Here is a 13545-nt window from a genome sequence, read left to right as displayed (position 1 = left end):
CTGGAGGTGACAGAGTTAAAGATGCTAAGATTTGCATTGGGTGTGACGAGGAAGGACAGGATTAGAAATGAAGACATTAGAGGGTCAGCCCAAATTGGACGGTTGGGAGACAAAGTCAGAGAGGCGAGATTGCGTTGGTTTGGACATGTGCGGAGGAAAGATACTGGGTATATTGAGAGAAGGGTGCTAAGGACAGAGCTGCCAGGAAAGAGAAACAGAGGAAGGCCTAAGAGAAGGTTTATGGATGTGGTGAGAGAAGACATGCAGGTGATCGGTGTAACAGAGCAAGATGACGAGGACAGGAAGAGATGGAAAAAGATGATTTGTTGTGGCAACCCCTAATGGGAGCAACCAAAAAAAAGAAGAAGATTAAAATCAAATAACATTCCATACAAATAAATCAAGTTTTACAAAAATAGGTTTGAAACAAATCAATCCCCAAGGCATAGCCCCATTATATTTTGACACTGGAATCCTAGAAACAATAAGAGAGTGCCTCACAGTGGGATTCTTAAAGTCTGCTGGTGACCCATTTAAAAAGTCATTTGAGTTCTACCAAAATGGTGGACAGCCACACAGAAGTCCCGCATCAAGTATTTGACTCTGTATTGTTTAATTAAAGGGCAGGCAGACCTCATTAATCAAAAGAGAGCATCCAGGGGTTTAGCAACCTGCCCTTCCACTGGACACGGCCATGTACTGTTAGCCCTGAAACTTGGTATTGTAAAGGTAGCATAGTGTCGGTTTGAAAGACCATTATCAGGCTTATGTTCTATCTTGTACTGCCTTGGTTGCCTCTTTAGGGCCTGGCAAATAATTAATGAAATCTAATGGATGGGTGGATGGATGAATAACTTGAAGTATTCCATGAAAGTTTAATTACTACATGACAGAACAAACAGTAGAAGTTGAAGCCTTACAGAGAAGTATAAGCAGAGCAAGATTATTCCTCCTAGTTGAAACACCTTGTTGGAGATACCAGTAGAAACAAAGGAGACATTTATGCAAGACATCCATCCATCCATTATCCAACCCACTATATCCTAACTACAGGGTCACGGGGGGTCTGGTGGAGCCAATCCCAGCCAACACAGGGCGCAAGGCAGCAAACAAACCCTGGGCACGGCACCAGCCCACCGCAGGTTTATGCAAGACAGATACGCTGAAATCATTTAAAAATGAACGGGTATTAGATATCAGCAAACTAGGCAAGCAAGCTGAATTTTAACAGACGTCTATTGTTAGAAAATGTTCTTAATTCTAAAAATATTTCTTGCTACTTTGTTTTAGTGCATTTACTAAAATAGTTCTAAAAGATTATAGATTTGGCTAATGAATTTATACTAGACAGCGCTAATGCACATTTTAAAATTGTTTTAACTTACAGGTGTGTCACAGGCTTTGTGTCCTTTATATTGAAAGCTCTGCAAGGGAGATTTGTCATTCCAGACTTTCCCACTTTTGCTGAAGAAACTCAAAGGATTTTTATGAAGTGCAAGCAGCTTACATCATTCAAGGTGCGGTTCTTACTAAATACCTTTCTTGGCGTCTTCTTTTCATGCTAGCATTTAATGTGAAAAAACTGTCATGGGTGTGATTGTTAATTATACACAGAAGAACTGGCACATGAAAATGTTCCAAGCATAAAGTGTTTTTTTTTTTTCATTCCAAAAGTTGAAGTTCACATTTTATATGCTATATGTAAGTAGCATATTAGAATATATGGTTGAACTTTATTTCTTCTCATTCATTCATTTATTTTCCACTAATTATCCAAAAGCGGGTTGCAGGGGAAACAGTCATAGCTGTGAGGCCCATACGTTCCTTTCCCCAATCTTGCTGACCAGCTCATACTGTGGTATCCTAAGGTGTTCCTGGGCCTTCTGGGACATATAATTCTCTAAGCGAGCTGTGGGCCTTCCTCAAGGTCTCCTCCCAGCTTTTTCTGCCTGTAAAACCTCCACAGGGAGGCGTCCGTATGAAATGCCTGAACCACATCGAGTGGCTCCTCTAAATGAGGGGGGTCAGCAGCTCTACTTGGAGCCTCTCCCAGATGTCTGTGCTTCTCACCCTGTCTTTAAGGGAGTGCTCAGCCACCCTGTGGAGAAAGCTTATTTTGGCTGTTTGTACACACAATCTCATTCTTTTGGTCATTACCCAAAGCTCATAAACCATCGATGAGAGTGGGGACATAGATTGACTGGTAAATTGATTTATTTCTTCTAATATTATTTAAAAGGCTTGTGGATGCCTTTATGGTCGTAGTAAAGATTTCAGCTATTAAATCTAGAATGCTTGTCCTTTATCTCGGGAAAAGGTCAGAGGTAAGGGGTCCCATTGCACGCTATTCAAAAACTCAGTAGCAAATGAGAATGCAGACAAGCTGTGTCTGAAAGGTTGATAACGAATTCACTAAGAAAGTCATTAAGTTACAAAAGGAAGTCTTACATGCAGAGATTTAAGGAGATGAGATGCTGATGAGTGAGAGAGCACCAGCAGACAAGCATCATGGCTGTTGCAACAGCTACTGTGGGCTAATCTAACATTTTCCTGGCCGTGAACATGAAACATTTGGTAGGCCAACATTCTCTGATCACCACAAGGAGTATCGTCATTAATAGAATCTAGCACGTTCTGTTCAGGAAGAAAGCCTGTAGTTAAAGGTAATGTTTAACTCTTACAGAAAGTGAGCAGCAAACAACATAACATTAATAGTTCTACGTATGTTAAGGTTGGCTGAGAAGGAATCCAAAAAGCTAGAAAGAAATTGCCACAAACAGTGTATTAGACCAGAAAATGTGTCTGAGAGTAGCCTATTGCATTAGATTTCCATTTCCATTGTAGCACAGTGGTTCAAACTTTGGAGCTCAAACCCTAAGGTTGTGGGTTCAAATTCTGCTACTGACACTGTGTGACCATGAGCATGTCACTTGACCTGCCTGTGCTCCAAATGGAAAAACAGAAAACAAAGAAATGTAACCAATTGTAACTCAGATGTTGCAAGCTGCTTCAGATAGAGTTGTCCACCTAAGTAATAATAATACAGGAGAGAGTGCATATGGCTCAGTAATTTTCCTATAACCATATTTCCTTAACAAGCAGATTTTGTGTTGAGAGGTGTTAAGACCCACAGAGCTTTGCATTTGGGCACAACTAAATAAATATGTGAAAGCTTCTTGTTAGAGTTGACTGATGGGCACAATCCATACATCCTACACAATCTTTGTATAGTGTAATTCATGTCATAAATATGATCCGAATAGTTCTAAAATGTAATAAATTAAAGGTAAATGCTACATTGATTACATCTTGCCTGAAGAAGGGGCCTGAGTTGCCTCTAAAGCTTGCATATTGTAATCTTTTTAGTTGGCCAATAAAAGGTGTCATTTTGCTTGACTATTCAAAAACCAAGTAAATACTAAGAAACGAAAATGTCAAAATACTATTTATTTATGTTTTCTTAGCCAGAACTCAACTGTCAGGAAGAAAACAGTCAAAAATGGGGAGTGTCGATTTGCACTGTTGATGGACAAAGGTATGAATACTCTGCCCCCTAAAGGTACATGTAAGACATAAACTATAATTAATGAATTCAAAGCTGCAAGAAATGGTCTTTATTTACTCCTTGTCTTCTAAAATGTTTTAACATCCATCCATTTTCTAACCCGCTGAATCCGAATACAGGGTCACGGGGTCTGCCGGAGCCAATCCCAGCCAACACAGGGCACAAGGCAGGAACCAATCCTGGGCAGGGTGCCAACCCACCACAGGACACACACAAACACACCCACACACCAAGCACACACTAGGGCCAATGTAGAATCGCCAATCCACCTAACCTGCATGTCTTTGGATTGTGGGAGGAAACCGGAGCGCCTGGAGGATCGTAAATGTAAAATGTGATAGTTGTGTTTTTAGATGTACAGCATTGGTAATCTTATAAAAGAAGAAAGGACTTGTAAGGTCCCCATCAATTAAGGTGCAACCTCTATACGCTGGACTTTAGTACTGGAAAAATCTGCGAGGCCTCCAATATTCTGATCTTAAAGAATGATCGATCACATTAAAAATAAAGTTATTTGGCGAAGTGTGCATTACACCCCTTTGCTTGATATTTATAGATTATAAATTTAACATACAAACGGTGAATTGCAACTACAGCTAATTTGAACATGCCCAGTGATAGACTAATATTCCATAGAGAGCTTGTTTCTGCTCAGCCTGGTTAGGATATCCTCCCTGAAGTTGCATTAAACTCATGCTGGTCTGGTTTTAGATGTGGGTACTTTGTTTTTTTTTCTCCAGAAAACATGCTTGTTATGTTAAATAGTGACTTTAAATATGCTCATTATAAGTGAGTGTATGTGTATCTATGTGTGTGCTGTGTGATGATTAACCCAAACGCCTGCACCCCCAGGGCTTGTTCTCACTCTACGTCAAATCACCTTAGCCCTGAACTTGGAAAGCATATAAAGAAATGTATGAATACATAAGTGAAGCTTCAGTATCAGACTGATGGATGAGTAGGGGACAAGGAAGACATGGTAGCACAATAGTTGAATTTATATCTTCTACCGCATGAATAATGTCTGTGTGGGACTTACATGGAGCCTGGTGACTCCAGATTGGCCAATTATAACAAAGTGTGGGTATGTTTGTGACTGTGCCCTTTCCAGGGCTTTCTTCAGGTTAACGGTTTGGTCATACTTTTTGTTTAATGTTGCTATGATGGATTCTGGATCAGTTCAAACCTTTAATAGAGAAAGCAGGTTCAAAAAATGAATGGATGAACAGTGTATGTGTTTTTTCTCATTTCTCTAAGTCACATTTTGGCCATTTTTGTCTGCCTTTTGAAGGTAGTGTCATTTTTTATTGCTGTATGTTTCAAATTACATTGTGTGCGTGCCTAAGATAAGAAAATTTGATGTATACACTAATTGTTAAGAAAATGGCAATCCATACATGTCCCTGTATTCATATTTGTGCTTGTTGTCATGGTCGATTACGCAGGTTATCTCTAGGGGACTCTGCTGATCCCTGCCTCCTAGGGGAATGCTCCTGGCCTTTGATGTATGGCATAGCTGTGGACCAGTTCAGTGTGGATCATATTCACAGATATGTGGGAATGGAAGAATATTCAAAATACGACTCCTCCTTTGTACTGACTAAAAATGGTATGAATATTTAAACAGCAGAATGATCTTCAACCTTGAAACTACTCTCAGAGAGTATGGAGAACTAATGTTTCATTTGTTATTTGTGAATATAACCTCAAGGTCAAGTTCAAAAAAAGAACATAGCATATCATGCATATCATGCAATATCTGTTTCTGTTCCTCATTAGTAAAGGGTTAAAAATACTGTATCAGATTAGATTAGATATTCTTTATTAATCACCAAGGGGAAATTCGAATGTGTGCTGCAGCAAAAGCATAGAATACACAAATACTGACCCAAAGTACAATATAAAACAATAGAATAAAAACCTATAATAGAGTAACTATTATGTTAAAATGACCGTTGCAGAGTGAGTCTGCACTGTCTTCCTACAGCTTCTGGCTGGAGTGAAGGACAGGATGGAGGTTTTGAACTACCTACTACCTGCAGGCAGAAAAGATCCCCAGAAATGCTTCTTATTGCAGGCTGTGGCTAGAATTACTTCACGAAAGCTCCCCCAGGAGGGGATGAGCACAATTCTTGACATCCAATTTTGCCACCATCTTCTTTTCCATAACAACCTCCAGAGTGTCAAGGGTCATTCCTGCAATTGAGCTGACTTTTCTGCAAAGTTTGTTCCGATATTTTGCATCGCCTGAACACAGCATAGAAGAATTCACGGAATACAACAGACTGGTATAACCATTTCCAGTAGCTGGAAAGTCTCCTCAGAAAAAATCCAGTCTGCTCTCGCCCTTCTTATACTGCACAGTGCCAATGTGTTGTCAGACCGCTCCAGTTTGTTGTTCATATGGACCCCTGGGTACTTACAGCTCTGTAGCACCGCCACATTCTCCCAAAGGATGCTGACGACTGGTCTCAGGGTCTCATTGACACACAGGAGGTCTTGGTCATGTTAAGCTGCAGGTGGTTCTCTGTGCACCACAAGACAAAGTCCTCCACCATCTTCCTGTACTCCAACCATCTTCATTATAAATGCAACCTATAATGGAGTAGTCATCTCAGACCTGCGGTAGATGGCAGGAGCTGGTGTTATACTGGAAGTCTGTTATGCAGTAAACAAGAAGGGGAGACGGGCGAATTCCCATCAGTCTAGCCATGTTTTTGTAATAGGATAAGATTTAAAATCAGAGTGGGAGTATAAAGGTAAAACGGAAACTGATGACGTTCTTTATGTCTCCATTTTGTTTTTTTAGAAACTCCTCACACTCCTCTCATTGAAACTGGTGCAATTATCATTGCTTCATTGTTACAGGTAACCTTTTGTAGAAATTGCTTAAATCTAGTAGTATAATTTAACAAATAAATGGTTTTGTTAAGATTGTCTTTGACACATAAAGCATATGTCCACTGACCCCAGAAAGAGCGGCTGAAACATTATTTAATATAAACTAAGATAACATATGTACAAATTACAGTAAACAGCCAAATTCATAATAAGATTTACATTTGGTGTTTAAGGTAAGGTTGACATTAAAGTTATGTTACAGAATATTTAATAGAGAATATACACTAAGTGGTCACTTTTTTTGGTAGGTTGATTCCAATTTGCCCCCAGAACAGCCTGAATTTGTTAAGTAAAACAAGTTGGAAAATGTACAGCTCCAGAATACGTGGCCATATTGCCTACATTGTGACTCAGGGCTTGTTCCATTTCATCCTGCAAATGTTCTACTGGAGTGAGATGAATTCACGGTTTTATTCCCCGGTCCACTCCTGAAATGCACTCGTCTTTTAGAAGAGAGCAAAATCTTTCCTAAAAGCCCCGTTCACAGATGGGCATACTACTTTGACAAAGGGATGCACAGTTTATAATTGACAACAATGTTTCTAAAATGTTGTGGCAGTCATGCATCAAAAGACTCGAGGTGTGTCCCAAAACTCCACACCATCACATCTCCAATACTCCTGCATTACTGATAGCTGAGAGGAGGGATCCATAGATGGCTCATGATGTTTCCAACATGTTCTGATCTTTCAGTCAGTGAACAAGTGAGAAAGGAATTCATGAAGCAAACTGTAGCCCACTGCTATGATATCTTTTTGTCACTAGATGATAATATTTGACGGAGTTGTGTTTGACAATTGTATTTGTATTTGACAGTCTGCACAGTTTATGCCATTCTGTTTCAGTCACATCCATGCAGTCTTTTTCTGACCACAGAGCAAACATTTGGCTAGATTAGATGATAATTTATGACAGCGTTCCTCAACCTTTAAGTATTTGCGACCCGAGTTTTCCTAACAGTTTTAATCGCGCCCCACTAACGTTTTTTTGAAACCCTAATAAAATGTATTCCTATATTTTTTGCTGCCGATATACCACTACAAGTTTTATTATACCTACTTAACTTTTATCGACATTTATCTAACTCTATATTTAATTTTCTGGTATCAGAATGTAGTTGAAGTTATTTTGTTTTGGTTTCAATAGATGTATTTTTCATATTTTCGATTCTTGTTTTCTTTTTTTCACATCTTCGCGCCCCCTTTTTTGTTACTTTGGGGGCGCGCCCCACAGGTTGAGAACCACCACTTTATGATACTGTATTTGTCCCTATGGGGAAACTGACATTTTAAGGAAGATAAAAAGAAATTATAGTGTCATTCCAAAAGATGGTGTATTACAAACATGTTTAGTAATAAAATGCATTTAATTTGTTATTCCAATAGATGGCAAATTACAAACCTTTGCACTAATGCATTTGATTCCATCCATCCATTATCCAACCCGCTATATCCTAACTACAGGGTCACGGGGGTCCGCTGGAGCCAATCCCAGCCAACACAGGGCACAAGACAGGAACAAATCCCGGGTAGGACACACACACACACCAAGCACACACAAGGGACAATTTAGGATCGCCAATGCACCTAACCTGCATGTCTTTGGACTGTGGGAGGAAACTCATGCAGACACAGGGAGAACATGGAAACTCCACGCAGGGAGGACCAGGGAAGCGAACCCGGGTCTCTTAACTGTGAGGCAGCTGCGCCACCGTGCCGCCAATGCATTTTATTACTACATGCATTACATAATACCTGTACATTAAAATAGATGGGTCAGTGCAAACATTAATACCGAAGTCTGATGTTGATGAATTAGATTTCAGCTCTTAGACAGGTAGCACAGCTAGTGTGTATGTGTGTGTAAAGTATCCAGCAAGGGGAGTGTGATATATGATGCTCAAAGTGCATGGTAAGACACAAGGGCCCGGATTCAGTTCCCCATTACGTAATTACCTTGTAACCTTAAGAAAGTTATAAAATCTGCCAATGTTCAGACTTTGAAAGCATTCTTCACTTGTTTCGTTATTTCCAAAATGCCTTAGGGTGTGTTTACAGAGAAAGGCAATATAAAATAAGGCTTGTTTGTATTGAAAACACCATTTAAAAAATGTATTCTGTGCTGCTTTTAAATGTGCCAACCTTCATTGTAGTTCTTGAAAAGTTACATTTTAGTATCGTGTTCCGGTTTAATCAGAACAAGTTCTTACTTTTCTAAAATAATGTCTTATGTTTTGTTCAGTGCCAGAAGAAGAGGCCCGAGTTGCCTCTAAAGCTTGCAAATTGTAATCTTTTTAGTTAGCCAATAAAAGGTGTCATTTTGCTTGACATCTCACTATAAAAAGATAAGTAACACAAGATAATATTCTGAAATTGAGCCTAACCCAACTGCATCAGCACAGTCAGAAACCAGCCCTGGAGAGACCACCAGAGTGTCACAGGACAAGTTCAGAGTCACCAGTTAACATAAAATTCACATCTTTGGTGATGTGGAAGGAAAAACCCACACAGACTTGAAAGTAAGATGTAGGATTCATTAGGCAACAATGCTCAACAAAGTAACACTGTACCAACTAAATAAGTAAATAAAAAAGTTTACATGTATTTAATACATTTGTGTAATTTCTGAATAGATACAGTGCATCTGGTAAGTATTCACAGCGCATCACTTTTTCCACATTTTGTTATGTTACAGCCTTATTCCAAAATGGAATTAAATTAATTTTTTTCCTCAGAATTCTACACACAACACTCCATAATGACAATGTGAAAAAAGTTTAGTTGAGGTTTTTGCAAATTTATTAAAAATAAAAAAATTGAGAAAGCACATGTACGTTAAGTATTCACAGCCTTTGCCATGAAGCTCAAAATTGAGCTCAGGTGCATCCTGTCTCTCCTGATCATCCTTGAGATGTTTCTGCGGCTTCATTGGAGTCCACCTGTGGTAAATTCAGCTGATGTGACCTGATTTGGAAAGGCACACACCTGTCTATAGAAAGTCCCACAGTTGACAGTTCATGTCAGAGCACAAACCAAGCATGAACTCAAAGGACTTGTCTGTAGACCTCTGAGACAGGATTTCTGCTGCTTTGAAGGTCCCAATGAGCACATTGGCCTCCATCATCCGTAAGTGGAAGAAGTTCGAAACCACCAGGACTCTTCCTAGAGCTGGCCGGCCATCTAAACTGAGCGATCGGGGAGAAGGGCCTTAGTCAGGGAGGTGACCAAGAACCCGATGGTCACTCTGTCAGAGCTCCAGAGGTCCTCTGTGGAGAGAGGAGAACCTTCCAGAAGGACAACCATCTCTGCAGCAATCCACCAATCAGGCCTGTATGGTAGAGTGGCCAGACGGAAGCCACTCCTTAGTAAAAGGCACATGGCAGCCTGCCTGGAGTTTGCCAAAAGGCACCTGAAGGACTCTCAGACCATGAGAAACAAAATTCTCTGGTCTGATGAGACAAAGATTGAACTCTTTGGTGTGAATGCTAGGCGTCACGTTTGGAGGAAACCAGGCACCGCTCATCACCAGGCCAGTACCATCTCTACAGTGAAGCATGGTGGTGGCAGCATCATGATGTGGGGGACAGCAACTGGGAGACTAGTCAGGATAAAGGGAAAGATGACTGCAGCAATGTACAGAGACATCCTGGATGAAGACCTGCTCCAGAGCGCTTTTGACCTCAGACTGGGGCGACGGTTCATCTTTCAGCAGGACAACGACCCTAAGCACACAGCCAAGATATCAAAGGAGTGGCTTCAGGACAACTCTGTGAATGTCCTTGAGTGGCCCAGCCAGAGCCCAGACTTGAATCCGATTGAACATCTCTGGAGAGATCTTAAAATGGCTGTGCAGCGACGCTTCCCATCCAACCTGATGGAGCTTGAGAGGGGCTGCAAAGAGGAATGGGGGAAACTGGCCAAGGATAGGTGTGCCAAGCTTGTGGCATCACATTCAAAAAGACTTGAGGCTGGAATTGCTGCCAAAGGTGCATCGACAAAGTATTGAGCAAAGGCTGTGAATACTTATGTACATGGGATTTCTCAGTTTTTTTATTTTTAATAAATTTGCAAAAACCTCAAGTAAACTTTTTCACTTGTCATTATGGAGTGTTGTGTGTAGAATTCTGAGGAAAAAAATGAATTTAATCCATTTTGGAATAAGGCTGTAACATAACAAAATGTGGGAAAAGTGATGCGCTGGGAATACTTTCCGGATGCACTGTAGCAGCTTAAATGTTTATTCCTAGAACAACAATAAATTAATTAAATCCATTTTTTTTGTTTTATTGTTGAAATCAGCATATAACATATCAATCCAAAACCTACAATAGTATATGCTGTTCAACAAGTATCTGTACATTTTAAATAATAGTCCTCATTTAGTAAATTGTTAAAAATGGAAACAAATGACACAGTTTCAAAGGTGCCTGCTTCAGGTTAATTGACAAGAGTAGGAGTAATCGTGTTTGTATCTAAGTAGAGTGGTGCCTTGTCTGGGGTTGGTTGTGTTCAGATATTCTCTGGCCACTGTGATCATAATCTAAGATTAAAAGAGTTCAACATGGATGACTGCATGAACCCTAAACCACAAGATCTGAAATAGTAAGGGTTTTTATTAAGTAAAAAACATTAAGGAGTTCATAAAAAGAAATCCAAAATACAAGACATTCAGCACCTTTCAGCCCTTCCCGGGTCCCTAGATAGGTATGTAAATTCTTCAGTATAACATTTGATAACTCATAGACTTTCAAACTTCCCTACATCAACATAAGGGCTCTCAAACCCTTACCACCTTCGTTATGTTAATACATAAGGAAAAGAAATGAATAAAATTTTAAAACCTGCCTAATGTGTATTTGTAGACAGGACACAGAACTGTTTACAAAGTTATAGAGCCACAAGTTCACTTGTTCCACTGCACCCCAGGGCCCTTTTTTTCTTTAAAAAGACCAGACAACTACAACTGTCCAAGGCTGTGTTACTCTAATGTCAGCAGAGGTGGACTAAACGTTGCAGCTTGGGTTGTTGGTCTGGAAGACATACGGTATATCCAGTAAGATACATATATTTTAACTTTGAATCAGACAGACTCCTGGCTGGTGTGCCGTTTGTGTCGAGTTTGCATATTTTCTCCCTGTACAAATGTGTTTTCTCCCAATTCAGGTTTTCTACCACAGTCTAAAGTGATTTGTTGATTTTAAATTGTTCCTTTTTATGTTGGTTGACTCATGTAGGGTGGTTGCGATCTGGAAACACTGACAATTAATGTTAGGTTGACTGGTGACTTTAAGGCCTTGTTCACACGGGCGTTAAGTTTTTGGATAAACGAACTTGCTCTGAACGTCCTAGACGTTTATGTTGCATTTTGTGGTGGCGATCGATTGACTTCTACACCGGCGTCCGTTTGTCTCTGTCTAACGCCAGCCTGCAGCCCAAATTGTAGTTTGTGTGTTAACCTGTGGAGGCAGTGTCGGGAACTGGATATGAAAGCCCTTGTTTTTATTTGAGGTGCCTCCTTTCAATATGGACCATTTTGCTATGTTAGATATTAATCTTCTTGTTTTAAAAACACTTGTAATACAGCGACGTAGGGAGAGAAAAATCGCCGCCGCTACTGGGTTCATCCTCTGACTGCACAACGTCGGGTTAAAGGAAGTTTTTTTGTGCTTTATGAAGAAATGCGAAAATTTCCGTGCAAGTTTTTTAATTACTGTCGGGTGTCGGTTTCCACTTTTGATTGTCTGCTGCAGCTGGTGCAATGCCACATTGCACGCCTATCAACCAATATGCGACTTGGTGTTAGCCCCGAAGAGAGACTACTTGTCACTTTGAGGTAAGGAAACAGTAGTCGAGCGTGCGCTTACACCGGTGTTTTGCACAGAAATGCACCCCCAGCGTAAAATAAACGCGCAGAAACGAACTAGAAGCGGTTTCCTTGCGTTCGTTGGGTTTTGAACGCAAGAAAAAGCTGCATGCAACGTTTTTTTGATGCCGTATAAACGCGCAGCCGGACAAACGCACGTCACCAAAGCCCGTGTGAACACTCTCATTGACTCCTACGTGTAGAAAACACTCGGCGCTTGATCCGCGCTCACCGGACGCTACGAACGCAAAAACCGCTTGATTTTAACGCTCGTGTGAACAAGGCCTAAATGAGATCAATAGTAGTGAGTGGGGGTATAGTCATGAGAGCGCCCTCTGATGGACTGGCATTGCACGTAAGGTTGGTTCCTACTTTGCAGCCAGTGCTAGAAATACTGGCTTCGGGCACCGTCCAGCTCTGAAGTAGAAAATTATAGTTCAAGATAAAGATGACGACTGGATGAATAGATTCTTGCTTTGAACAGCGCTTGTAATTGCCATTTAAAGTCAATTTATACAACAGAGACGTTTGTTGTGCTGCAATAGAAAGTACCAATGCTCCGCATATGCAGGAAATTAGAGTGTGATTAAACATACTGTATATTACTTGCGAATACATATTGTATATGATTGTATATAAAAATAATAGTTAATTTATTGATTTATTTGGATGTTTATGATTGTGTTTTTCGTTGGTAGCTGGCCACTGGGCTTGGTGGGGAAGACGAGGAAAAATATGAAACAGTAAGTGTGACTAAAGCTATTATTCTCTGGTAAAACTTAGTATGTCTTCAGCTTGCTGTTCCCTTTTTAAGATATTTTTAATAATAATCTAAAATGAACCCCTGAGATATTCAACAGTTCCTGTGTTATTGCAATGAGAAAATAAGAATACTCTGCTTAAAGTATAAGTGAATCTTTTAGGGTTTTTGACGGTTTTTTTGAACGAACAATTTTTTTTTTTTCTTTTTGAAGGTGTTAAATTTATTTAGGAGGTTATGCAACAAAGAACACGCAAATCTAAATTGTTCCAGGTAAGATCTTTTTTTTTTTGTCAATCCATTATGAAATATTATTTTGATAAAATACTGTGGAGTATTTCATCCCTTTATCTTTTTTTCTGTACCTGCTTATTCAGGGTTTATAGGGTGCTCTGTGTTGGTAACTTTTTCAAATAAAAAAAGAGCTTCTTACTGTGATTTTATTGTTGTGAAAAGG

The 13545-nt window shown here is 39.9% G+C and overlaps 1 protein-coding gene across 1 annotated transcript in view; it reads left to right on the top strand.

The window, feature by feature from the left end:
• Nucleotides 1–13545, top strand: part of glsl (glutaminase like) — a 53839-nt gene that overhangs the window by 18077 nt on the left and 22217 nt on the right. Inside the window, exons 8-13 of the mRNA XM_039772793.1 lie at nucleotides 1388–1517; nucleotides 3465–3535; nucleotides 5011–5174; nucleotides 6375–6433; nucleotides 13027–13071; nucleotides 13303–13361. Coding sequence (XP_039628727.1) covers nucleotides 1388–1517; nucleotides 3465–3535; nucleotides 5011–5174; nucleotides 6375–6433; nucleotides 13027–13071; nucleotides 13303–13361 — 528 coding nt within the window. The remainder of the gene's footprint in view (nucleotides 1–1387; nucleotides 1518–3464; nucleotides 3536–5010; nucleotides 5175–6374; nucleotides 6434–13026; nucleotides 13072–13302; nucleotides 13362–13545) is intronic.

Source organism: Polypterus senegalus, chromosome 12, assembly GCF_016835505.1.
Source record: "Polypterus senegalus isolate Bchr_013 chromosome 12, ASM1683550v1, whole genome shotgun sequence".
Lineage (NCBI taxonomy): Eukaryota > Metazoa > Chordata > Cladistia > Polypteriformes > Polypteridae > Polypterus > Polypterus senegalus.
This window is presented reverse-complemented; position numbering and strand designations above follow the sequence as displayed.